Genomic DNA, 26,260 nt, shown 5'->3' with positions numbered 1-26,260 from the left:
GATCGCCCTGCGGATACCCGTGGGCATGGGAAGGGTAGTTCCAATCGGCCCAACAATGCCCGTGCCCATCAGGCATCTACTAAAGACCAGCCCGAACAATCTCTTTCCCAAGTTTTGGCTAAACTGCAAAATCTCCGTGATATGATGACTTGCTTGGACACATCTTCTTCGGCATTTATGTCTCCTTCATTGGCTGCTTCGGCTGTTTCTCTGCCTTCCGATCATTCTACCACTTCTTCCACAGGTATTCCATTTGGTGGGAATTGCTCCTCAGTCATACCCGATTCTTGGGTCATTGACTCGGGGGCAACCGACCATATGACAGGTTCTTCCTCTCTTTTTTTTTCAACTATTCTCCTTTGTCTAGTCATAACAAGGTTCGGGTTGCTGACGGATCTCTTTCTCATATATCAGGAAAGAGGTTGGCTTAGTGCACCTCTCCTCTGTGTCTTTCCTCTGTCTTACATGTTCCTAAGTTTTCTACTAATTTGTTGTCCATTGGTAGCTTAACAAGGGATTTTAACTGTAAAGTAATATTTTTTCCCAAACACTATTTGTTCCAAGACTTGGACACGGGTCGTACAATTGCATGTGGTAAGGTGGTTGGTGATCTGTACATGCTTGATAGTTCACCAGCATCTTTGACATCCCAGTCTCCGTCTTTTAATCCAACCTCTGCGTTACTTAAGTAGTTGAGTTGAATAATTGGCATCGTCGTTTGGGCCATCCCCCTTTGGGAGTTTTATCAGTACTTTTTCCTAGTTTATTGAAACGATGTAATCCGAATCATTTTTCTTGTGATGCTTGCACTTTGGCAAAGCAAACTAGAAGTGTTTATCCTATTTCAGATAGTAGAAGTTTGTCTCCCTTTAGTTTGATTCATTCTGATGTATGGGGCCCTGGCCGATGTGTTTCTACCTCTAGGATTCGGTGGTTTGTCACCTTCATTGACTGTTACAGTCGCACAACATGGGTTTATTTTATGCATAGTAAGAGTGATGTATTTACCTGTTTCACTTTATTTCATAAGATGGTCCAAACCCAATTGCCAAGGTGAAGATTTTACGGTCTAACAAAGGCAAGGAGTATATGGATGGTGCCTTTCGCTCCTATTTGGATTCCCACGGAATTATTCATCGGACCTCTTATGTGGACACTCCTGCACAAAATGGGATTGTAGAGCGAAAGAACCGGCATTTGTTGGAGGTGGTTCGCTCCTTCATGTTTGCTATGGTTGTCCCTTCTCGCTTCTAGGGTGATGCAGTTCTTACAGCCACATATTTGATAAATCGGCTTCCCTCCTGAGTCTTAGGAGTCCACTGCCCTTTGAAAATTTTTTTAGGATCCTCCACCTTTGTTGTGCCTCCCAAGGTATTTGGATGTGTGGTGTTTGTCCGAAATCACCATGTTCACGGGAAGTTCAACCCCAAAGGACTCCAGTGTGTCTTTCTTGGCTACTCGGCTACCCAGAAGGGGTAAAAATGCCATCATCCTCCTACTCGGAAATTGTTTGTCACCATGGATGTGGTATTTAGGGAATCTGAAGCATACTTTACACCGTCGGTACCTCTCTAGGAGGAGATTCTAAGTGATGAAGAGGTCTCGTTGATTGCTCCTCTGGATGTTAATGTGCCCACTATAGAGGATGTCTCTGTTGAATTGGAGGATGGGATTACTAGTCAAGAACAGGAGCAAGGACAGAATGAGAAGCCTATAGTCTAAGGGGAGTCTGAAGAATAAAAGAGTTGAAGACTTTCTCTCGGGGAACATACTTCCCTCCTCGGTGGAACTTGGCACAAAGAGACCACCACCACTACTCCCACACAAATACACAACAAGCACCTGCTCCAAGTCCTACTCCTAATCATCTCCCTGGTAAGCCTTCTTCTGATCCTAATCTTGACTTATCTATTGCTATTTGAAAACCAAAACGGAGTTGTACACAACATCCAATTTCCAATTTTGTGTCATACAATTCTCTAACTCCTTCATTTCTTGCCTTTGTATCTTCATTATCCTCTGTTACTATCCCTAACAATTGGCAGGAAGCAATAGCCGAACAGAAATTAAAAGATGTAATGAATGAAGAAATGCATGCCCTTGAGAAAAATCTATAGAAACCGCTTCCTCTAAAAGGCCGACCTTGTAGGAAAGGGAGGAAACAATATGTATATCATACAGGAGCTTTTAACACGGCGAACTATCCAAAGGGGGACACGGGTGGATAAATAATTTTTTAACACCTGCCCGCTCCCAAGGGGACTCGATACCGTGACCCCTGCCTTCTCTGATATCATGTAGAAACTGCTTCCTATAAAAGGCTGACCTTGTAGGAAAGGGAGGTAACAATATGTATATCATACAGGAGCTTTTAACACGGCGGACTATCCAAAGGGGGACACGGGTAGATAAATAATTTTTTAACAAAATCAGATCTGGGATTTGGTGATTCCTCCACTAGGAAAGAAACCTATTGGCTGCAAATGGGTCTTCGTTGCAAAGCACAAATCAAATGGTTCAGTAGAGAGATATAAAGCAAGATTAGTTGCAAAATGATTCACCCAAACCAAAGAATTGACTATCAAGAGACATTTTCTCCCGTGGCAAAGATGAATACGGTGAGAGTCATCATTTCTTGTGCTGTGAATCAAGGATGGGAACTCCAACAACTTGATGTGAAGAATGCCTTCTTCCATGGAGAATTGGAAGGAAATACCTCCTAACTTTGCTACCCTAGAGACTCAGGGAAAGATATGCAAGTTGAAGAGCCTTATATAGCCTAAAGCAGTCACCAAGGGCCTGGTTTGGTCGCTTTCATAAAGCCATGGTTGCAAATGGCTATAAACAAAGCAATGCTAACGACATGTTGTTTGTAAAAAAGGTGGGACAGCATATCACAATTTTGATCGTTTATGTAGATGACATAGTGATCACAGGGAGTGATGCACATGAAATTCAGAAGTTGAAGACTTACCTGGGCACCAAATTTGAAGTCAAGGATTTGGGGAAGTTATGGTATTTCTTAGGGATTGAGGTTGCCTATCAGCCAAGGGCATATCTCTTTACAAACAACAACAACAAACTAAGCCTTATCCCAACTTAATGGGGTCGGTTACATGGATCCAAACAAAACAAACTAGAAAAAATATACCATACCACCTTAAACAACTCTCTCGGAATCATATCACTCCTCCTTACTGGGGCGTCCACTTCTCTTATGGTCATTTTAGGTCTGCCCCTAGCTCTTTTAGCCCCTTCAATCGGAATCATATCACTCCTCCTTATTGGGGCGTCCCTAGGTCTCCGTTGAATATGACCACCTTAAACGACTCTCTCGAAGCTTGCCAATGATCGGGGCAACTCCCAACTCCCAATGGCATATCTCTTTCTCAAAGAAAATATACCCTTAACCTGTTGAGTGATACAAGAATGCTTGGTTGTAAACCGGCACATATTCCTCTTGAGCCCAATACACACTTGAAGAGCAAGGACGGTGACCCTGCGGATAAGGGTAGTTATCAGAGATTAGTTGGTCGGTTGATTTATCTCTCTCATACCCGACCAGACATTGCATTTGTAATGAGTGTCGTGAGTCAATTCATGCATGACCCTCACTCCTTTGACTTGGAGGTAGCATATAGGATACTGTGGTACCTAAAGTCCTCTCCTGGAAAAGGAGTCTTATATTCTCCACAATCTCCGGATTGAGCAGGCAGCCATAATGATAAAAAATCCACATCCGGATACACCTTTGTTAGAGGAAATTTAACTACGTGGAGAAGCAAGAAACAAGCAATGGTGGCTTGATCTAGTGCTGAAGCTGAGTTTAAAGCTATGGCACAAGGTATATGTGAACTTCTCTAGCTCAAAGGTCTTCTTCAAGATTTGGGTCTAGGTGCTGACCTTCCTATGCGACTCTACTGTGACAGCAAGTCCGCAATCAACATTGCTCAAAACCCGATCCAACATGACCATACCGAACATGTTGAGATTGACCAGTATTTTATCAAAGAAAATTGGAGCAAGGAGTAATTTGTATCCCATTCATCCAGTCTAGTGAGCAGTTGGCTGATATTCTTACCAAGTGACTTAGTAGCAAGTTGTTTAGTCCTATAATTAGCAAGTTGGGCATGTTAGACATGTATGCACCAACTTGAGGGGGAGTGTTGTAATATGGATTAAAGGGTAAAATTGTCCTAGGGGTAATTGTGTCCTTATACCTATTCTAGAATGAATTGTCTAGGGGTAATTATGTCCTTGTACCTATTCTAGAATGTTCTCTATCATATTATAAATAAAGCATGACTATAGTCACTCTGACTCAAGCCAGTATTCATGGAATTCAACAAGATACAATAAAATTCCCTCTTCTATAGGCTCCCTGAACAACATAAGTGAAAAACAAAACAGAAAACAAATCCATAAAGCTGATGAAAGTATTACTGAAATTTGTGATCATCCATCTATGGCTCTTTTTTTATTTTTAGAATATTTTGTTCCAATTGGAGAAGGCAATTCTATAAGAGCTGAGTTAATGGCCATTAAATTGAGGATAGAGATGCTAAGGAATAAGAGGTGGACCCATGCAAATGTAGACGATTCAAATAATGTTATTTCTTGAATAAGGAATAACTCAGAAGAGGAAAGTTGGCACCATGCGCACTTTATAGACCCATCAGCACTTAGTTTCTCAGATGAATCTTGTATTTCAACTGATGCAAAGAGGTGCTACTAAAGTCACTGATGAGTCGGCAAAGCAAGAGGTGATGAGACCCAGACAAAATTCAAAAAATAAGGCCCAGGTCGAGCATCTCAGCCGATCTGTATTGGGCTCAATGGTCATTGATCAGGTGGATCAAGCCCATACTAGCCGATCCGCCTCAGAGATCTGCGGATATATGGCCAGATCAGCCAATCCATAACAGGAACACTGGACACAGCTTTTTTTACCATCCTTTGAATCCTTGATCCCAGGCTTTGTTCTGGGGATGAGATCCCGTTGCGAGGTGTACTGCTGTTGTAATTGGTGGTTGTCCATGTATTGAGCTAGCTCTTTAAGCAGTTACCCACGTGGAGGGGACTACTTACTCCTTGTTTGGCTAGATCACCACCCATACTTTAGAGGATCCCAGCTTCCATTGGAGTGAGGTGTTCAAAATGGAAGCTAGATCTATTGTAGTAGTAGATTTGATTGCTCAAACAAGTAACCAAAACAGAATTTTTGCTCAGAGAATAAGTTCAGATTAGGAGATTTCAAATAACATAAAATCAGATGGTTAGAATGATCCCAAATTCCAAATGAATTTACCAAATAAGGACTGGAACAATTGCTGAAAATCTGAAATTGATCCAATGGTTAGATTAGCTAATATGGGGGAATCCTAGCACTACTAGGAAAAGGGCAGAACAGTAATTTAACCAGGAAATTCAGAGATCAGAAATTAGGGTTATGTTCAGTAATTGAATATCAATTTAATCTATAGGACTTAGCAATAACAAATCATCAGAATTGGTACATTAATTGTGACCTCACAAGAGCAATATAACTATAAGGGCAGAATTAGAAACTCACAGAAGGAACAGATCTGCAGGAAAGAATTGCACCAAACTGAAATAGAGTTCATGAATTAGGTCCAATAACATCAGGTCAAAACTTGAGATGATTCTAACAGTTAGATTACCCTAATCAAAATTCATGCAAAAAGGCCTTGCATATAAATCTGAACTAGAACTAGGAATTTGAGGAAATTTCAGAAAAAATAGAACTGGACTTACTTGCTTAATGGAAGGAAAGAATATGATAGAATAATAAGAACAATAGAAAATAACACCCGGGCTTCACACCGCAGGGTGGTTCGATTGGATAAAACCCCAACCTAAACCTTGTTCAAACACAAGCGGTTTCTTGATCAAACACAAGAGATTCTTCAATGGAGAAGAGGAGCAGCAACAGCAGCAATTTCTTTAATCAAATTTGTCTCCAATGCTTGCCCCCCTTACAACCTTATATAAAGGGCGTAGCCAGTCCACAAGGCTCCCACCACTGCGGGGTCTGGGGAGGGTCATAATGTACGTAGCCTTACCCCAACTTTCGCAGAGAGGCTGTTTCCAGATACAACCTTATATAAAAGACTCAAAAATAGACTCCTACACTAAAAAGGAAAGGCCTAACCCAATCCTTAACCTATTAGGTAACCTAAATCAACTAGGAAACTGAACTACTAAAGGAAATAGACTCAAAACATGGCTGGACTTATAGAGTCCTATTCCAGCCCAACTTACATGTTTAAAAGCAAATAAAAGAAAACTACTACAATCACTTAAATTGAACCACTGGTTGGACCAGCTTTGGACCTGGTTCAATTTAAAAACAAGACTTCAAAAATAAAACTATGGAACCTATACTAACTAATCCCGTATGCAACCTTATTACCCATAGTTTAGGCCCATAAAAGTGGCCTATTACATTGAAAACCTATGGGATTAAAAGCCCAACATGTATATAACCCAAACCTAGGATTATTCCCATTAAAATAAGCTTCTTTTGGTGATGTATCTGCATCAGGGTCCCAGTTGGAAGATTGTTTCAGCTGAAACAACATAGGAGCATGGGATTTCCTGAGATGCTTCAGTTTAGAAGTCCATTTGTTTTGGGTCACCCTGGACTCTACAATCGTGAGGCTTGTTTTAGGCTGTTATTTTGTTCATTTAATGTTACTTTGCCAAGCCATGAGTGGTTACTATAAATTCCAGTTTCTTTATTTGAGTTAGTTTCCTTTTTGTGTCAGGATACTACCACAGCAGCCTGCGATCGGGAAGTTTCCCAATTTTGTTTGTTTATTTCTTTCCTTGTTGGGCCAGTCTTTCCTTGCTTGAGTCTGAGAATGTCCAGCCCTATTCTATATAAGCATGTAAGGGGCTACAGCCTAATATAATTCCAGATGGGTGTAATGCCAACTAGAACCGAAACCAGGATCTGCTAGGGTTTAGTGTAATCGGCTAGGGCAGAATGGGTAAAATAATGAGATTAGGGTTTGATAGTAAGGTTAGGGTAAGTTGATGTGGGGAACTCTTCCAGTAAAGGTCTTGAGAGGTTTTGATGGAGTTAGGTATGTAACTAAGATGGTTGGTGAATTAGGGTTTGGGTTTATGGGTTTTGGGAAAATAGAATGTAGGAGAATCTAAGGTTTTTAATGAGCACCTAGGGTTAGAACCAGAATCAAACCTCCCTTATGGTGGGGGAATGATCGAACCTGCAAAGGTTGGATTTTGATGAGAGAATTGGGCAGGACAGGTTTTAGAGAATTAGAAGAAGGATTTGGGGTTGGGTTGTGTTGTAATATGGTTTCAAGGGTAAAAGTGTCCTAAGGGTAATCTTGTCCTTGTACCTATTTCAAAATGTTCTTCTCCATATTATAAATAAAGGATGGCTGTAGTCACTCTGACTCAAGCCAGTATTCACGGAATTCAACATGGCATAAAAGCCAAAAGTCATCCGGGAATATGGGCAACGATAATTTCTCTCTCTCTCTCTCTCTCTCTCTCTCTTTCTCATGATCTCACCCTAGCCTAACCACCGCCAACAGCCAACACCTCCGCCAGCCTTCTGCCACCAGTCCACCACCACCAGCCTTCTGCCAGCCCTTCTCTATCCTTCTGCCTCCCTTCACGTCTCCTTCGACCTTCCTCCCTTCTCATGGGGGACCTCTAGTCCCGTTGCCGTCATCTTTTTTTTCCCCTTGGTGGTGAGTTGACTACCACCAAGGGCTGTTTTTGCCGCTGATTTTTGCCTCCTTATGCGGTGATATTTTTTTGAGAATTTTTTTCCCTCTGTTCTTGGGGATATTTTTTGACCAGCCACCATGCCTGACCATTCTGAGATTACATCAGCTTCCTTTGGCTACGATGGCACGTCGCAAAATGATTTTGTTCCCTTTCCAGCAAGTCCCATTAAATTAAATGGGAGCAATTACCTGTTGTGGTCTCGCTCTTGTTTGTTTGCTATTGGTTCCCGTGGTCTCTCTGGCTACATCACTGGAACCTCTGTCAGGCCTACTGATGCTGGTCCTGCCCAAGACAGGTGGATGAATTTTAATTTCTTGGTCATGTGTTGGTTGTATGGGACAGAATACCGTGAGGGTATTCTGGTCCTTTTTTCCCTTTTTATTTTGCTTTGTATTGAGTCGCTTATGAGGGATAGAATTGTCCATGTAATTTGTCTTCTAATATTATAAATACATTGCTTGGGATCAGCCTTTGATCATCCAAGCCTTATTCCCTAATTCAGATCTGTTAACATAGCATCAAAGCAGGTTTCGAATTAGGGTAACTCTCCTCTCTTCCATTCTCGATTTCTTCTTCTTCTTCTCTCTTTCATTCTCAAGTTCTTCTTTCAGCCTTCTCCCCTTGTTCAAAATCACTCTGAATGAAAATATTTTTTCGGACATCAAAACAAATGAATATTTTACCGCACTTTTGGTTTTTAGCAATGTTTTACCATATTAAGATTTATGGAATTTTTAGATTTGAGAAGAACCCCAACATTAGAAAGTTGAAAATTGCATCTACCACCGAAAATCCAGTTTTTGTTCTTGAACTGGGGGGGTTGTTTTTTTTCCTTTTGGAATTTGAATTTTTTATTGGATTCAAATACAGGGGTATTTGCTTATTTATGAATAATATTTTAAGTAAATGAAATACAAAAGCATTTACTTAAATGATGTTAGGCATAAATAAGTGTCTGTCCTGGTTTCTAGCATAAGTGTCTGTCCTGATCTCCCACTAAGTGAAACTCCTATTTGAACTTTGTTTTTGCAAAATCTGATAGTGCCACTATGTTTAAATGGCCTAAAATAGGCTGAGTGCCAAGTTTTAGACCCAAACTAGGTCTAAAACCCACAGAAACCAGGTTTCGACTTGAAAAAAAACAAATGCACCAACTCGACCGTTCGAGATCTCGGTTTTTCCCAGGGTCGAGTTGGGATCAAGTTCCAAGTTTTAGTACCTTGGTTTCCCTGCCATCCGATTCAGCTACCACTCCTTCTACAGATATTTCATTTGGTGGAAATTGTACCTCAATCATACCCGAATCTTGGGTCATTGACTTTGGTGCAACCGACCATATGACAAGTTCTTCTTCCCTTTTTTTCTAGTATTCTCCTTTATCTGGTCATAACAAAGTTTGTGGTGCTGATGGGTCCCTTTCTTCAATGTCGGGCAAGGGATCTGTTCAGTGCACCTCTTCTCTTTGTCTTTCTTCTGTACTCCATGTTCCTAAGTTCTCTACAAATTTATTGTCCATTAGTAGTTTAACTAGGGACTTACACTGCAAGGTAATTTTTTTCCCTACTCATTGTTTGTTCTAGGACTTAGAAACAAGTCGTACGATTGCATGTGGTAAGGCGATTGGTAGTTTATACGTGCTTGACAATTCGCCGGCAACATTAACCTCTCAAGCATTGAATTCTCATTCTACCTCTGCATTACTTGAACTAAATAAGTGGCATCGCCGGTTGGGGTGTCCACCTTTGAGTGTCTATCTACTTTATTTCCTAGTTTATTCAAACAATGTAAACCAAACAACTTTTCTTGTGATGCTTGCACTCTAGCTAATCATTCTGATGTGTGGGGACCAGCCCATTGTGTTTCTATATCTGGTTTTAGATGGTTTGTTACATTTATTGATTGTTAAAGTTGCACCACTTGTGTATATTTGATGTATAGCAAGAGTGATGTGTTCACCTGTTTCCGTCTATTTCACAAGATGATTCAAACACAATTTGATGTAAAGGTGGAAATTTTACAGTCTGACAACGGCAGAGAATACATGGATGGAGCTTTTTGCACTTATTTGGACTCTCATGGTATTATTCATCAAACTTCTTGAGTCGATACCCCAGCTCAGAATGGCATGGCTGAACGCAAGAACAAACACTTGTTGGAGGTTGCTCACTCCCTTATGTTTGCCATGACTGTTCCTCCCCGTTTTTGGGGAGATGCCATTCTTGCAGCTACATATCTGATTAATCGGCTTCCTTCTTGTACCTTATCAGGTCGCTGCCCCTTGGATGTTTTATTGGGATCATCTACTTTTGTCGTTCCTCCAAAAGACTATGGTTGTATGGTCTTCACTCGCAACCACCATCCTCATGGGAAGTTTGACCCCAAAGGACTTCGGTGTATTTTTCTTGGCTATTCAGCCACCCAAAAAGGGTAAAAGTGCTACCATTCTCCTACTAGGAAATTATTTGTGACCATGGATGTGGTCTTTCGGGAGTCTGAAGCCTATTTTGCACCGCCGGTACCTCTTCAAGGGGAGAATTCAAATGATGAAGATGTACCTTTGATAGCTCCCTTGGATGTACATGTTCCTACCATTGAGGATGTGTCAATTGAATTAGAAGATGGGATAACCAGTCAGAAACAAGAGCAAGGGCAGAATGGGAAGCAACTAATTCAAGGGGAGTCTAGAGAATCAAAAGAGTTGAAGAAATTCTCTCGTGGAACACACTTCCCTCCTCGTGGAACTTGGCACAAAGAGACCACCACCACTGCTCCCACACAATTAGTACCTGCTCCAAGTCTTGCTCCTAGTCATCCTTCTGGTAAGCCTATTCCTAATCCAAGTCTTGATTTACCTATTGGTGTTAGAAAACCTAAGCGGAGTTGTACTCAGCACCCAATTTCCAATTTCGTTTCTCAACTCTCTAACTCCATTCCATGCCTTTGTTTCTTCGTTATCTTTCGTTTCTATTCCTAACAACTGGCAGGAAGCAATAGCCGAACAGAAATGGAAAGAGGCAATGGATGAAGAGATGCATGCCCTAGAAAAAAAATAAAACATGGGATTTGGAGGTTCTTCCACTAGGAAAGAAACCCGTTGGTTGCAAATGGGTCTTTGTGGTGAAGCACAAATCAGATGGGTCAGCCGACAGATACAAGGCAAGGCTGATTGCAGAAGGGTTTACCCAAACCCACGGAATTGACTACCAAGAGACCTTTGCCCCTTAGCAAAGATGAAAACAGTAAGAGTGATTATTTCTTGTGCTGTAAATCAAGGTTGGAGTCTCCAACAGTTTGATGACAAGAATGCCTTCTTGCATAGAGAATTGGAAGAAGATGTTCACATGGAGATACCTCCGAGCTTTGCTTCCTCAGATACTCAGGGAAAAGTGTGCAAGTTAAAGAAGGCCTTATATGGCCTAAAACAATCACCACGGGCCTGGTTCGGTCACTTCCATAAAGCCATGGTTGCTAATGGCTATAAGCAAAGCAATGCTGACCACACGTTGTTTGTTAAAAGAGTGGGACAGCATATCACAATTCTGATCATCTATGGATGACATAGTGATCACTGGAAGTGATGCACAGGAAATTCAGAAGTTGAAGACTTATCTGGGCACAGAATTTGAAGTCAAAGATCTAGGTCGATTGCGGTATTTGTTGGGAATAGAGGTTGCCTATTCAGCTAAGGGTATATCTCTTTCCCAGAGAAAGTACACTCTTGATCTGTTGAGTGATACAAGGATGCTTGGGTGTAAACCTACCGATACCCCTCTGGAGCCTAACACACACTTGAAGAGTAAGGAAGGTGACCCTGTGAATAAGGGTAGTTATCAGAGATTAGTTGGTCAGTTGATATACTTATTCCATACCCGACCTGATATTGGGTTTGCAGTAAGTGTTGTTAATCAGTATATGCATGACCCCTCACTCTTCTCACTTAGAGGCAGCATATAGAATTCTGAGGTACCTGAAGTCTTCTCCTGGAAAACGAATCTTATATTCTCCATACAATCATCTTCAGGTAGAAGCTTACACTGATGCAAATTGGGCAGGAAGCCCTATGATAGAAGATCAACTTCTGGATATTGTACATTTGTTGGAGGAAATCTAACTACTTGGAGGAGTAAGAAACAGGCAATGGTTGCTCGGTCCAATGCTGAAGCTGAATTTAGGGCTGTGGCAAAAGGTATTTGTGAACTTCTCTGGCTCAAAGGGATTCTTCATGATCTATGTGTGGTTGTTGATCTTCCTATGCGACTCTACTGTGACCATAGTTGTCATGGCGTCCTGGTGCTGGAGAAATGGCCATATCGACCTATGCCATGGCGTCTGTTTCCCTAAATCTCCTATTTTAGCCTCGCTCTCACCATTCGGTTGCCAGTAGAATTTTGGGGCTATTTCTCGTAGGTCTGGGCGATTCATCCTTCCAAACCTTTGGCTCAGCCCCTTTCAACATTGAGGCTCCATCGCACATCAGACCTGCACCTCCATTACTACCGTCAGATTTGGTTCAGTTCCATCGATCTCTTGGTTGTAAGTTCTTTCAATTAGATTCTTGGTGCCCTTGAGAGAACAGGTTGTGGCGACTCTTGCCTGAAGCTTCATATCGATTGGGTTCTTACGAGGAAGGCCCACCTACGAAATAACTTCCATTCTGCCACTGGGTTATGGTTCCTTCTTTGGCCGAGGAGTCATGAGGTTAAAGAAGACTGAATTCCTTTGTTTTTTGTTTCTCGATTTCTTATCTGTTAAACCCATTTTCCTTAGTTCCCAACATTACCCTTTTCTTTTACTTTTATTCCAACCATCTATTATTTTCCATTTTGTTCCAAGTATAACCTTTACCCATCAAACGTGCTATCCCACTTCCTGGTTTATTGTCTTTATTAAATTGATTTCAATTAACTACAGTTCTGCCACTCCTTCTTTACAACTTCAGATTATTTACAATTCTGCCATTGCTCTTATAATTCTTGATTTATTTACTAGTTTGCCATTCAACTTTGGATTTAATTACAATTCTGCCATGGTCGACATGATCGCCATGGCAACGCCATGGCGGGCAACGTGTCGATATATCGATCAGACACCCCTCCACCGACTTGGATCGCCGTGACGCCATGACAACTATGACTGTGACAGCAAGTCTGCAATCAGTATTGCCCCTAACCCAGTCCAACATGATCGTACCAAACATGTTGAGATTGATCGGCACTTTATCAAGGAGAAGTTGGAGCAAGGAGTTATTTGTATCCCATTTGTTCAGTCTAGTGAACAACTGGCTGATATTCTCACTAAGGGAATAAGTAACAAGTTGTTTTGTTTTGTTGTTAGCAAGTTGGGCATGTTTGATATGTATGCCCCAACTTGAGGGGGAGTGTTGTAATATGGGTTCAAGGGTAAAAGTGTCATAAGGGTAATCTTGTCCTTGTACCTATTCCAGAATGTTCTTCTCCATATTATAAATAAAGGATGGATGTAGTCACTCTGTCTCAAGCCAATATTCACGGAATTCAACAGGTTGTAGTACTTACTTGCTGATTTAAGTGAGCTTGAATCCAGAAGCAGAAATCCCAGCAATGAATTATCCTCCAAATATCGATCAGTCAGAATTTAGGTTACTTGAAGCTTGAGTGCAGAACAATGGAGAGAGAGGCAGTGAAGGCTATCTCAGCCTGGGCATCCCACCCTCACAGCCTATCTCAGAACAGTGTTATTTCATTCATTAAATCATGGGAGGCTCTCAAGAGCTCTTACATATATAGCCTTATGGCTGGACAGAATTCAAACTCTAACTATGACTCAAAACTTAGCTAGGACTCATAACTGAACTAGGAATACTAACTAGGACTTCTAAGTAGGATTCAAACTTTCCTTAGGAATCCTAATTAGAATTACAATTCAAATAAAAACTGAGTAAATAATAACAAATTAAAAGCCCACGATTTTAAGTGCTGGTGTAGGGATTCCCCTACACCTATCCGATAGCTACTCATGCTAGGGAAGAATCCCTACACCTGCGGCTGGTTTTAGACAGCCAATTTACATCGCAGCCTCCCCCATGATTTTGATGAATGGAAGAGATTTTGCTTGCTAGTTCTATGGATCTCAGAACATTATTCTCTTGTGAGATTCAGCAAGCAGCCCGGTGGATTCCAGATTTTGGTGGGATTCCAATCCTACAGGTCAGGTGGATTCTCGATCATACCTTTTCTTCTTTCTTTTCTTCCCTATCACATATTAGGCCAGTTTCTGAACTTTCTTCACCCTGCGCATGCTAGTTTCACTCTACTCTGTAATTCTGTTTTGCTTTATTGAAAAGTTGTCACGGCATCTAAGTGACCCAAAGCGTTGGAGGAAGGGCCTGGAAGCAAGGCGACACCTACAAGGCAACCAAGGCGCCTGGTCAGCTAGACAAAGCCTTGACAACTATGCTATTGAATGCCATATTACTAATTAGTGTTTTGCCCCATAATTGTCAATTAAGCGTCTCCTAGGCACCGCTTAGAAGCCAGGTGCCTCTTGCTGGATGACACTCTGGCTCGACTAAGCATCGCTCATGGAATTAAATCTCGGTAAACTGCAGGTTTCGATCGAGATATCTCGGTTTTGAAGCTGGCTGAGATGAGTTGAAGGGGGAGTTTAAAATGCAATGTTTTGACCAGTTTCAACCATACTTCGGTAAATGCACAAGTTTTGACATTGAACACATATATAAATTCACTTAGCCCCATAAAAACTTGAGGAAACCTGGCTCGAAACCAGGACATGCACTTTTGTCTTGGATGAATAAATAATTTAATTCATTACCAAGGAAAAGAAGGGGGGGAAGAGAGCATACAAGGCCACAAAGCCACAAACAAATTACAAGGCCTACCTTAGAGGAGGCTAGGCCTATAAAAACTCAAAAGCCCACATAGGCATAAAGACAGAGAAAGAAGCCCAAGAAATACAAAAGCCCACAAGAGTAAAGAAGCCCAAAAGAAAGAGAAGAGCAGCCAAATCAATTCCAGGTAGGGAACCACAAACCCTAAACCAACTATCTCAGCACAACTTCAACCAGCCGCAAAGACGAGAAATGGAGCATCACCGGCAAACGAACGGCCGCAGCAGAGGGGTGCTGGCCTAGCGGAGGACCATGGCCAAGCGGAGGTGACAGCCACGACGGAGAGGCAACGGCGAAGCGGCTGTCGGCCGAGCATAGCTTGCAGAGGGCAGACTATGGCTTCGAAGTTTACTCCAAGACCTTGGTGTTCCTAGTCCTCTTCTGATGACGTTATACTGTGATAATAAAGTTGCGATCAGCATTGCCCATAATCCAGTGCAGCAAGACCGCACCAAGCATGTGGAGATTGACGGACACTTCATCAAGGAGAAACTTGAAAGTGGATTGGTTTGTGTACCCTTTGTGAAGTCTGGTGATCAGTTGGCTGATGTGTTCACTATGGGATTGGGAGGGAAAAATTTTCATCCTTTTTTTGTCCAAGTTGGGCATGTGTGATATCTATAGTCCAACTTGAGGGGGAGTGTTAAATTGTAAGAGTATGCCATGGGGGCATATTGGGTTTTTCCCCCCTCCACCGACTCGAACCAGTAGAGTCGGTTAGAGAGGGGGCACATATGTAATTTTTCTTTCCGTGATTTTATTATAAATAGAGAGGTTGGCTGGTCACATTGATCATTCAAGCATTACAACCCTAATCTGTTCTGCTAACAGTTTCAGAAGCTGAAACATATATAAAAAAACAAAGTCAAGACATGTCCAAAACACTGCCAAAGATTAGTAGCATCAATGGTTTCTCCATGCTAAGACTTGCATCAACTCTCCGAAGTGCATTACTTAGGAAGAGGACATTCTTCAGTGGTCTGGTATGCTTTGATACTGGATAGTATTGTAATAATTAAAGAACAAGCCATAAGATGTAAACCAAATACTCAAAATTGGTCTGTCCGAATCAACACAAACAATATACCACATCTTTCAAAAATCAAACACGAATGTAACTTCCACAATTCAACCCATCCTTCACGGTGTTACGTACACCATTCTGTCTTACTATTCCAAGCCGAGCTCCATAAAAGGGATCCAATACATAAATGACACATTCAAATGACAAAAGATAAGAACGTGAGTGCATTTACAAGCATAGTTCAAAAACTCGTTGCTGAGATCTCAACCTCATCAAGAAGAAAGTGCATACGAAATATCAAACCTGCATTGTTTCAATCAAGTTTTCCGAGTTTTCCAAGATTTCGGTCGAGTTTTCCGAGATCTCGACTAGGATGTCTATGACATATGTATTGTTCACTGTACTTGAGTTGGCTGTCTATGTAATATGCATTGTTCACTGTACTTTGTAGTTTCTACTTTAAGTCTTTAACTATTTCTTAAATAATTATTCAATATTATGTGTCTTCATACATTATTGCATAATTTAATTGTTTTACTTGCTAATTATGTCTCATGGCACTCAAACAATGTGTAGAATAGGCAATGTTAAATAAGGGTTCGATGTTTACTGTCGACCAAGGGTGCAATCCAAAACATCAAATTAGGTGCTTTTTTTACAATTTGAAGATTTAAATATGATTATTAAGCCTAAAACAAGATTCCCCTAAAGTTTCGGAGCCAACTATGGCCCCACAGAAACATCAACCGAAACAAAAAAAAAATGCACTGTCTCACCTAGATTTCAGTTGTCTCGACCTGGTCGAGACCCCGAAATGAAACGAGTTTTTGAACTTTGTTCAGAAGCATGAAGGGGAAAAGAGGAGAGAACAAACAGGTTTGGCTTATTATGGAAAGAAGTTGAAGACACCATACAGCCAGCTAAATAATTAAAAAGTAAGATACGGAAAAGCAAGCAAACAAGTTCAATAATTCTTAAAACCACGGAAAAATTCAGCTTCCAAACAATTATGAAATTCTTAGCCTGTAAAGAGAAATAAAACTAAGCATGTTTTACATACCCGGGTCATAACATCTGCGTTGGGATTCCAATTGTTAAAATCTCCTATCAATGCTGCCCACTGATAAAGCAGTAAAGAAGTGTTACACAACAGTAAGCAGTTTTGAGATATAATGATGCCAAAATAAAAATGAAGCATCCAAAACAAGTTGTTTATGGTAACATGGTAGATAAATGAATACACTTGCTAACAATGCCAGAAAATAATAGTCCTTATATAAAATGGGATATTGGTGGTACTTGTTGGTATCACATCAAAACTGTATAGTGTGAATTTTTTTTTTTTTTTTTTTTTTTTTGTGTATGTACATAAAAAGAGCAACAGAGCAACCCTTGCACGAGGCTCCTGCTACTGCAGGGTCTGGGAGGTCAACTCTATGTAGCCTACCGCCACTTCCAAGTTTAACTCGAACAACAGGTTGCAATACCAACTAACCATTGTGCCAGGCTCCCACTACTTTTGTGTTATATACATGCAAGAACAATAAAAACATAAAGCACATCAAACTCAAAATGGATGAAAAAGTAAACTCTGAGTGCATCAGGTGGCAGACGCCCATATTCTTTAAGAAAATGAACTTTTTGAATATACTCAAAGGAACATCTTTACTGCTTAGGAAGCGGGCTTCAGTTTGAAGGCTTTGATAAAGGTGCAGTTGTTGGAGCCGAACAAACAGATACAGGGTATTGGAATTGATAATCCCAACAAAGGTGCTCAAAGACTTGCGGAAATTTTTAGATATCATTGAATATATTTAGTTACTTTAACAAAAAACCAAAAATTATACATATACATAGAAGAGTCAAATAGTAACTCAACTCAAAATGTAACATATGACATCAATTTTCACTATTAAATAAGAAGATTCAAGATTAGGGTTTAAAGTTGATACAGATTGCGAGCACGAAGACCAGGGCCTACTCTAGTCCTCTGGTTCATGGTTTGAACCAGTTTTCTGGTTTAATTAAACTTAGGCTCAAGTTTTGATTCAGATCTAGGTCACCCAGCTTGCTTGGGCCTGAGTGGACTTAATTACAAAGCCCCAATAGGTAATAAAGGCTTTGGGCACTTTATTTTTGGGTTATATATTTTATAAGGGTGTTATAATGGGCTGATATTATGGGTAACACTTAGGTACACGGGATTGGGGTCTAGTTTCTAATTTCTAGCACTTTCTCCTATCGGTTTTATTTTAGTTAACACATTACAATATTATATAGGCATGTATGGGCCTCACAGCCTAGAACGAATTCATGAGTAAATGAAGATGGCTTTTCCCCAAGTGTTCTATGGTGATTCAGAACTTGCTACTGTGGTGATTCAGTTCCAGCCCTGTTGTGGTGATTCAGCAGGTTGATTGTTGTTGATTCCAATCAAGGCCTTTGGTGGTGATTCCAAGGTCATATCCTTTCTTTTCTTTGTCCATATTTCTTCTTTCTTCCTGAAAAACAGAACCGCAAGTAAGTTTGCGCATTACTACGTCAGCTACCTTCCTTTCATTTAATCTGGTTTTGGATCCCATATTCTTATCCATGGTTTCTGTTACTAATCTACAGATTCTCTACTGTTTCCATTCCTAGGTAAAGCCTGCTTCAAGGCCGTTTCAGATCAGAATTCTATCATCGATTTCTGACTCATCTACTGTATTGGATCTGTAACTCCCATTTCTTCAACTGTTTGCTTCTAGTTTGTGATTCTGATTTCAGCTTGCTGCTATTACCGTCCAATTTAGTTTCCAAATTTGATCTGTATTTCTATTCATTGTTTGACTGGCCATTCCTTGGATTCTAGATACTATTTTCTGTTAGTTACTAAATCTGGACTTCTATTTTCTTACTTGCTATTTCTGCCCAATTATTCTGTGGTGATTCAGAACTTAGTACTGTGGTGATTCAGTTCCAGCCCTGTTGTGGTGATTCAGCAGGTTGACTGGTAGTGATTCCAATCGAGGCCTTTGGTGGTGATTCAAAGGAAAGTCCACATGTAGAAGTGAAGAGGTCAATGTCGAAGAAATCAAAGTAGACAAAGCTGAAATCATGGGAGATGAAGTGATGGTCGATAACACTAAACAAGAAATCATCAACATTCAAGATGCTGTTCTTGAAGAGGTGGAGCTTATGCCCCAAGTCTTAGATGAGAAGGTTACCAACGTTGAAGACTCTATGGATATGACATTCATAGTTGATATTGATTCAGAGGTCAAACACATAAAGCTTGTTATGCCACCATGGTTCTATGAAGAGAAAGCTCCACACCTTGAAGACTTTATTCCTAATGTTCCAATATCACCAAAGTTTTGTTTGGGAATGGTCAAAGTTCTTACTCACATGTTGTTTCCCCCTCATCACTACAGGACGAATTTTTTCAAGCTCGGGAAAGTTGATGCAGTTTTATCACACCAAACTGAGCTTCTTTGCTTATGAATAAGTCTAGGGTTGAGTTGTATACATGTTGGGTCTTTGATCCCATGGGTTTTCTATTAATAGGCCACCTTTATGGGCTTAAAATATGGGCAATTAGGTTGCATACGGGATCAGTTGTTTTAGTTCCATACTTAGTTTTATTTTGGAGTTTTAGTTCATAAATTGAACCAGTTCAACCAATGATTCAATTTAAGTGATTTTAGTAATTTTCTTTTAAGTGTTTAGTGGGGCTGGATTAGGACCTTGTTTTGAGTCTATTTCAGTTTCCTAGTCAGTTAAGTTATCTAATAGGTTAAAGATTGGGTTAGGCCGTTCCTTTTTAGTGTAGGAATCTATTTTTGAGTCTTTTATATAAGGTTGTAAGGTGGGAAACTATTGAACACGAACTTTGATATTAATGAAAGCTTTTTGCTGCTCTTCTTCTCCATTGAAGATTTTGTCTAGTGTTTGATCAAGGCTGGTGGGATCGGTGTTTGATCAAATTGACATCTTGCAGTGGGAAGCCCATATGGTTCGTTAGTGGGATTGGTGATTGATCCAATCGACACCTTGCGGTGTGAAGCCCGGGTGATTCTTTGAAGCTTTCTTTCAATTTCTTTGAAGATCTCCTTCAAGTTCAAGATCAAGATTCAAGATTTATTCATGATCCTCTAACCAACTGAGCTGCCCTTGCAATGACAGTAAGTTTGATCCATCCCATCAATACCCATTCTTCTCCTAATCCTCCAAACCACCCCGAAACCCTAACTTTCCCTCCCATCTCCCAAAATTCTTAACAAACCATCCCATCTCCTTCAAGTTCAAGATCAAGATTCAAGATTTATTCATGATCCTCTAACCAACTGAGCTGATTTATTCATGATCCTCTAACCAACTGACCTGCCCTTGCAACGACAGTAAGTTTGATCCATCCCATCAATACCCATTCTTCTCCTAATCCTCCAAACCACCCCGAAACCCTAATTTTCCCATCCATCTCCCAAAATTCTTAACAAACCATTCAGCTAACAACACCTTAATATAATTGGATCGAGTATTCTCCTGCCCAATTAGAATACTTGAACCAAGCTCGTTTCCCATTACCCCATTCAACCACAACATCCCACCTATTTTTGGAGATCATCCCATTACCCAAATTCTTCACAGACCAATCCAACATCAGAAACACACCATACCTGAATCGAATTTCATTCCCTACACTAGGAATAATCGATCCAAACCCTAGCCTCAAATTCCCATTCTAAACCCTAGATCCCCTCTTTTCCTCTTTCCAAAAACCCAAAACCCGAAAACCTAACCTGCTGTCATTCTAGTTTACACACTTCGCCCATCAAAACATCTCAGGACTTTCACTGATAGACTCCCCTACACCTGCCTAGCATAACCAACAACTCAAACCCTAACCCTAAATTCACCAAAAGCCCTATTTTGACTTAGCCGATTTACCTGTTCATAACAGATCCTGGTTTACTGGCTCCTGGTTGGTCCTCTACCAATCTAGGACTACATTACTGTCTGCACATTACTTAATCAGCTACCTTCCTTCGGTTTAATCTGGTTTTGGATCCCACATTCTTGTCCGTAGTTTCTGCTACTAATCAACAGTTTCTGTACTGTTTTCATTCCTAGGTAGCCCTGTTTCAAGGCCGTTTCAGATCAGAATTCTATCATTGATTTCTGAAATTCATATGATGTTTTGGATCTGAAACTCCTATCTCTTGAACTGTTTGCTACATGTTTTTAATTCTGATTTCAGGTTGCTGCTATTACTTTCCAATTTAGTTTCTAAATCTGATCCTAGTTTCTAATTTTTGTTTGACTTGCTATTCATTGGATTCTAGTTGCAAATTTCTGTTAGTCACTAAATTTGGATTTTCTATTTTGTTACTTGCTATTTTTGTGTTCATGATATCTCAAAATCTGACCACCAGATTTGAATCAAAGTTTGCTGAATTGTTCCTCATCCCTACTACCACACGACCAATTTTTGGACCAGATCTGATCAATTTTGACTTGCTTATTTGATTTTATCCAGTTTGACCAAGAACTCCCGTTCTTTCGACATCATTTGGAAAGCCATCTACTTTGATGTTAGCGCCAAGATTCACTTGTTGCCTCTTTGTTCTATTGCTGATACCCCAAGGAACAGGCGTGTTGTTGTCCCCTGGGGTTTACCTGTGTCCTTGATCCAGTCTCCTGTCCCTTCCTCTTAGGGCTAGGAACTGTGTTTAGGGTTCTCCTTCTTCCCCTCCCCACCCCCCCTCTCCCCCCTTTTCGGGGTTTTCGTAGATGATTGGATATCCATTAAAACTACTATATAAGAAATATATGTGAGAAAAAAGAAAGGTTCAAAGGCAGAGAAGTGAACAAAATAGATACACCTCCCCATACCCACCCCCACCCTCACTTTCCTCTATGAGACTCCCACCTCTGCCTTCTCATTCTTCTTCTGTCCAGCCTTCATCCTCCTCCCATTTGCCCCATCATCCACCTCCTCCTCCTCCTCTCCATTTACCCCCTCTTCCACCTCCTGTTCCTCTTTATAGCCCCCTCTCCTTCTCCACCTACTCTTCTCGTCTTTCTTCTTCTTCCTTCCTATCCCCCCCCCCCTCCCCTTCTCCTCCTCCCCAGCCCATCTCAGAAGAAAAGTCACCCAAGTCAGTGGCAATCAACGGACAAATCAATTTCTGAATACACATGGTCACAGAACACCTCAGGGAGAGCGGATGAGCCTTGCTAACATTCTCTCACTAGTCCAGATTTAAACTGAATTATTGCACATTTTTGCGTCTTACACTTTAAAGTTTTTTTTTATTTTGTATAACTTATTTGTGTATAACCTTTTTTTATCTATTAAATCACTCTTACCACCAAAAGGAGAAAGGAAGCTTGAAGTTGTTCTTGTCAAGAGTGTTGGATATGTACGTCCATCAAACCCAGTTTGTCCCGGTTCAACCCGGTTTATTGTGTATTGAACCTTTTATACATTTTGGTTCAATATTACCACATGCGATATAAATTTTTTAAGCAATGTATGTCTGTAAGTTGACTAGGGTTTAGGCTGGACACCCTTATCATATGGTCGTCGCATTGGGTATGCCTAGACATGGTGATGTCAGGGTACAAATGCGATTACACATATTGGTGTGTATCGGCGAAGAATCTACTTGTGTCGATTCCCTTTCCCTCATGTATTACTTCCAGATGTAGGTTTGGGATACACATGTGTCACTGAGACCCAGTACCTAAGAGGGCCTTGTCACTGCAAAATTTGAACGCATTCTTTGGTTCATCAATGACTGAAGTTCAAGATAATCGTAGCTGGTGTTCTGAGAATGCGCGAACATTTTGAGAGTGAAAGAGTCACTCAACATGGTTTCCACTGCCCGATTGGGGAAATCAAGGATAGATTGTCTGTGGATAGTCAGATGAGAATCAGGATTCTGTACCGTTTTAGAAATGGTCTGCAAAATTTATTTTCACATAAAATGATAGAATATATTTATATTATTTATTAAAGAATTTAATCGTGTTTTGCGGATTCGATCACATACACAGACATTCTAATATGTACATGTACTATGGAATGGGGTTTGGCAGTATTGAGATACATGCCCTAGATCCCATAACGATGATGTTGATTAGTGCAGGGTTGGAGCGTAAAAAGTTGTTATTATGCGAGGGTATTTTGGAATTTGCTAATTAATAATTAATTTATTTAATTTTAAATGGGTGTGGTGCAATTATTTTAAAGCCTATTAAAGATTAAATTTATTAATTATTTAAATTCCCTTTTTGATTTTGCTTCTTCAAAAATTAGAAGCCATCAAGAAAGCCCATTGGTTTCAAGTCAAATTTGAGGAGAGAGAGAGAGTCAAACTCTCACTGGGAATAGACATAGGGGCTCTTTAGAGCCCCATATATATAAACAAAGGGGAGTGGAATCGGCCAAGCATGCTTGGCCGAATTGCCTGCTCTCTCCCCCTCCACACAAATTTCTCTCTCCCTCTCTTCTCTCTCTTGCTCTCTTGCTTTTGAGTGGTGAGCTGTTTTAGGGTTTTGGAAAACCCTAGTTCTTGAAAGTTTGGATCTTTCTTGTTGGAGGAGCAGGTTGTTTGACTTGGGAATCTTTGGCTGCATCAAAAAGGTTCAAGAAGGGTTTTCTTGAAGTGCTCATTGGGAGAAGAACATTATCTGGAGGAGCAACACTTGAGGCTCTCGAGGTTAGCGAATCTTAATGTTTTTAATTATGCATGGAGTTTCTATTATTTGATATTCATGGGATGCGAAAGAACACCCGAATCGATCTCTTTCCGCTGTGCATCCGGGTATGGAATGGTTTCCTTTTTCCATGGGATGGAAAGAGATGTTCCTTTCTTTTCTTGATCTTCCCATAATTTTATGGGACAAGAAAGAGAAGGGTTTGATAAATTTTTAAACCAAACCCATGATGTCTTTTATTGGTTTACCATGGGCAACCATGGAGATGATCCCATGATTACCTAACAAAGAATTTCAAAGTAATGGACATGGCTTTTGACCTTATTCAACCATTCGATTACTTCTTCTGGACTACAGAATCCTGAAAATAATAGGTCGATTTCCGTTCCAGTTGGCATGACCTCCAGAGCTTCATCTCAGTCAAGCCTATGGCAATCAATTGCAGGATTTTAAAGGCCAAGCTGGAAAGGATAGTTTTGGCCTTCCAGCTTCCCACGTCTACTCTCAGTTTCTGAATATCATAGACTGCAGGAGTTGTTTCACATGGCCAGTGAGATGACTATAGCAACCATGAAGCAGGCATCCCCTATCACCAAGTTTTTTGCAGCAGCAGTATTCATTCCAACCATTGTCCTAATGAAATAACGTAGAAGGTATGCATGACCACCAAGGCACCAACTGAAGCAGCTCATTCCAATAACCCAAACATTAATAACCATAGAAGGTATGCATGACCACCAAGGCACCAACTGAAGCAGCTCATTCCAATAACCCAAGCATTAATAACTAGATCAAATAAATCAAATAACCCAAAACAGTGGGAGCTTGAAATTTGATTACCAGGAACATTTACTTACTGGATTTTGGACCAGCTTTAAGAAGTCAAATCAAAGGTCAGTCTGCCTTATCTGATATAGGACCCTTGCACCTTTCCTAGTTTTTTTTTTTTTTCCCCTTTCTTATAGATCTTATTTTTCCTAGTTTAGATCCAATTTTGAGGCTGATAATGAAATTGTAGATGATATTTGCAGCTTTCATTCTAACTTCAACCATCGACCCCAGTTCTATATGTTCCGTTCTAAACCCATACTAAGAGTTCAGTGGTTTGCAACTTTGCATCAATTTTCCTACATGAATAAGAGAACTTGCACAAGCAGGTGTCCAAACAACACAGACATAAATTAAACTGGCACTCAAATTCCATGTTGGCAGCATCTCTTAGCAACTTACCATGGAATATTAAAAGAACAACAAACAAGCAATGAGTTCCATACAGAACATAGTTATCAAGCGTCCAGGCTCCTTGGTCACCTTGGGCACCTTGCCGCCTTGTTAGTGTCACCTTGATTTTAGCCCCTCTCCAACACCACGGTCACCTTGCCGCCTTGATAACTATGATACAGAATAATATAAGAAGCAACTACCCAGGGGCACTCTCCCTCTTTCGTTCCTGCACAGGTTGATACCTTCGGCATGGACCACGTCACTAACCTGCCCGTCCCGATTATCCCCCCCCCCGGATCTTCTCCTTCCTTCTGTTCAACCCCTCACCAACTCCAGCCCTCTGTCATCTCTCACCCCAAGGATTTAAATATCGGTATCAGGTATCGTATCGGAGGGGTGATTTTAAGAAATGTATCATATCGTACCTAAGATCATACCTGAGATATGCTAAAGATTCACATAAAAATGGTCAAGAAATGCATGGATGTGCTTATGATACATATAAAATAGAGTTTTGAAGTATAAAACACATTATATAATAAGTAAATATATAACAGCTTGATGCAAGGCTTTGAGTCATTTTTACCCATCTAGTGATTCATTTAAAAAAAAAAAAAGAGAGAGAGATCTGCAACTTTACCACTTTTTCACCCAAATCATTCAATCCCTGATTTGAACAATAAGTCTCCAAAACTTGTTGAAATGGTGAAGATTAGAGTCATTTTTTATATTAGATGATTTCTTCCAACTCATATCAAAGACAAAAACAAGTTTCCAAGGCCTTTGGTTGCTCTCAGTTTCATATCTCACTCAAGGTTTCTGTTTTGTGGGTTTAAAGGAGGCTTATTTTACCTGTGTCAGACTGTATCAGTTCAGTATCAGACTGTATCAGTCCCATATCTGCCTATACAAACGTTTTTTAAACAAAGAAGTATCATATCGATACCTACCAATACCGATACGTATCGCCCGATACGATATGATACCTACCAATACTTAAAACCCTACTTTACCCCACCCCCCATTCGTGTTTACTGCCGATGTGACATATGTGTTAGAGTTATGTAATAAGGGTAGTTTGGGTACTAGTCTAGGATCGATCTTTCTTATGTTGTATGTTTCTTGTTTTTACCTTTTACCTCCTTAGGGAGGTAGTTGTAATTTCTATTTCATATTAGTGAATCAAATAGGGGAGAGGGGTGTGACATCAACTAACTCTCTCACCAACGGTTCTCTCACATCTCTTCTTCTTCCTTCTTCTTCCTTCTTCTTCTTTCTTTCCTCTTCTTCTCTTCTTATCTGTTAATCCTTATTCTTTGTTAGAACCAACCCATACCTGTTTCTAACTTGGTATCAGAGCAGGTTTGAGAGTCGACCAAGCTCATTTTTTCTTCTCTATACCTCTCTTTGGAACCCTAGAAAGGTAGAGGGTTCCATTAGGGGCTATAATATGTAGAATACTACACATAGAAGATTCAATGTTTTATTCTCCAAAACAAGACATCATGAAGAGAATTTGGGGGCTGTAGAAGTCGAACGAAGCTCTAGAAGTTCCTGCCAGCATTACAGCCAGCTCCTCCCTTCTTGCTTTCGATTCTCCCCCCTCACACTACCATCTGCAATGAAGTCAGGCCAGT

At 40.5% G+C, this 26,260-nt stretch overlaps 1 protein-coding gene across 3 annotated transcripts in view; it reads right to left on the bottom strand.

Annotated features, from left to right (window-relative positions):
- Positions 1-26,260, bottom strand: part of LOC122650262 (1,4-alpha-glucan-branching enzyme 2-2, chloroplastic/amyloplastic-like) — a 139,233-nt gene that overhangs the window by 93,692 nt on the left and 19,281 nt on the right. For all 3 annotated transcript variants that reach the window (XM_043843623.1, XM_043843622.1, XM_043843621.1), the window contains exon 6: positions 16,756-16,815. In XM_043843623.1, coding sequence (XP_043699558.1) covers positions 16,756-16,815 — 60 coding nt within the window. The remainder of the gene's footprint in view (positions 1-16,755; positions 16,816-26,260) is intronic.

This window comes from Telopea speciosissima, chromosome 2 (genome assembly GCF_018873765.1).
Source record: "Telopea speciosissima isolate NSW1024214 ecotype Mountain lineage chromosome 2, Tspe_v1, whole genome shotgun sequence".
NCBI classification, from domain to species: domain Eukaryota; kingdom Viridiplantae; phylum Streptophyta; class Magnoliopsida; order Proteales; family Proteaceae; genus Telopea; species Telopea speciosissima.
The sequence above is the reverse complement of the archived record's forward strand: the minus strand, read 5'-3'. Positions and strand labels throughout refer to the sequence as shown.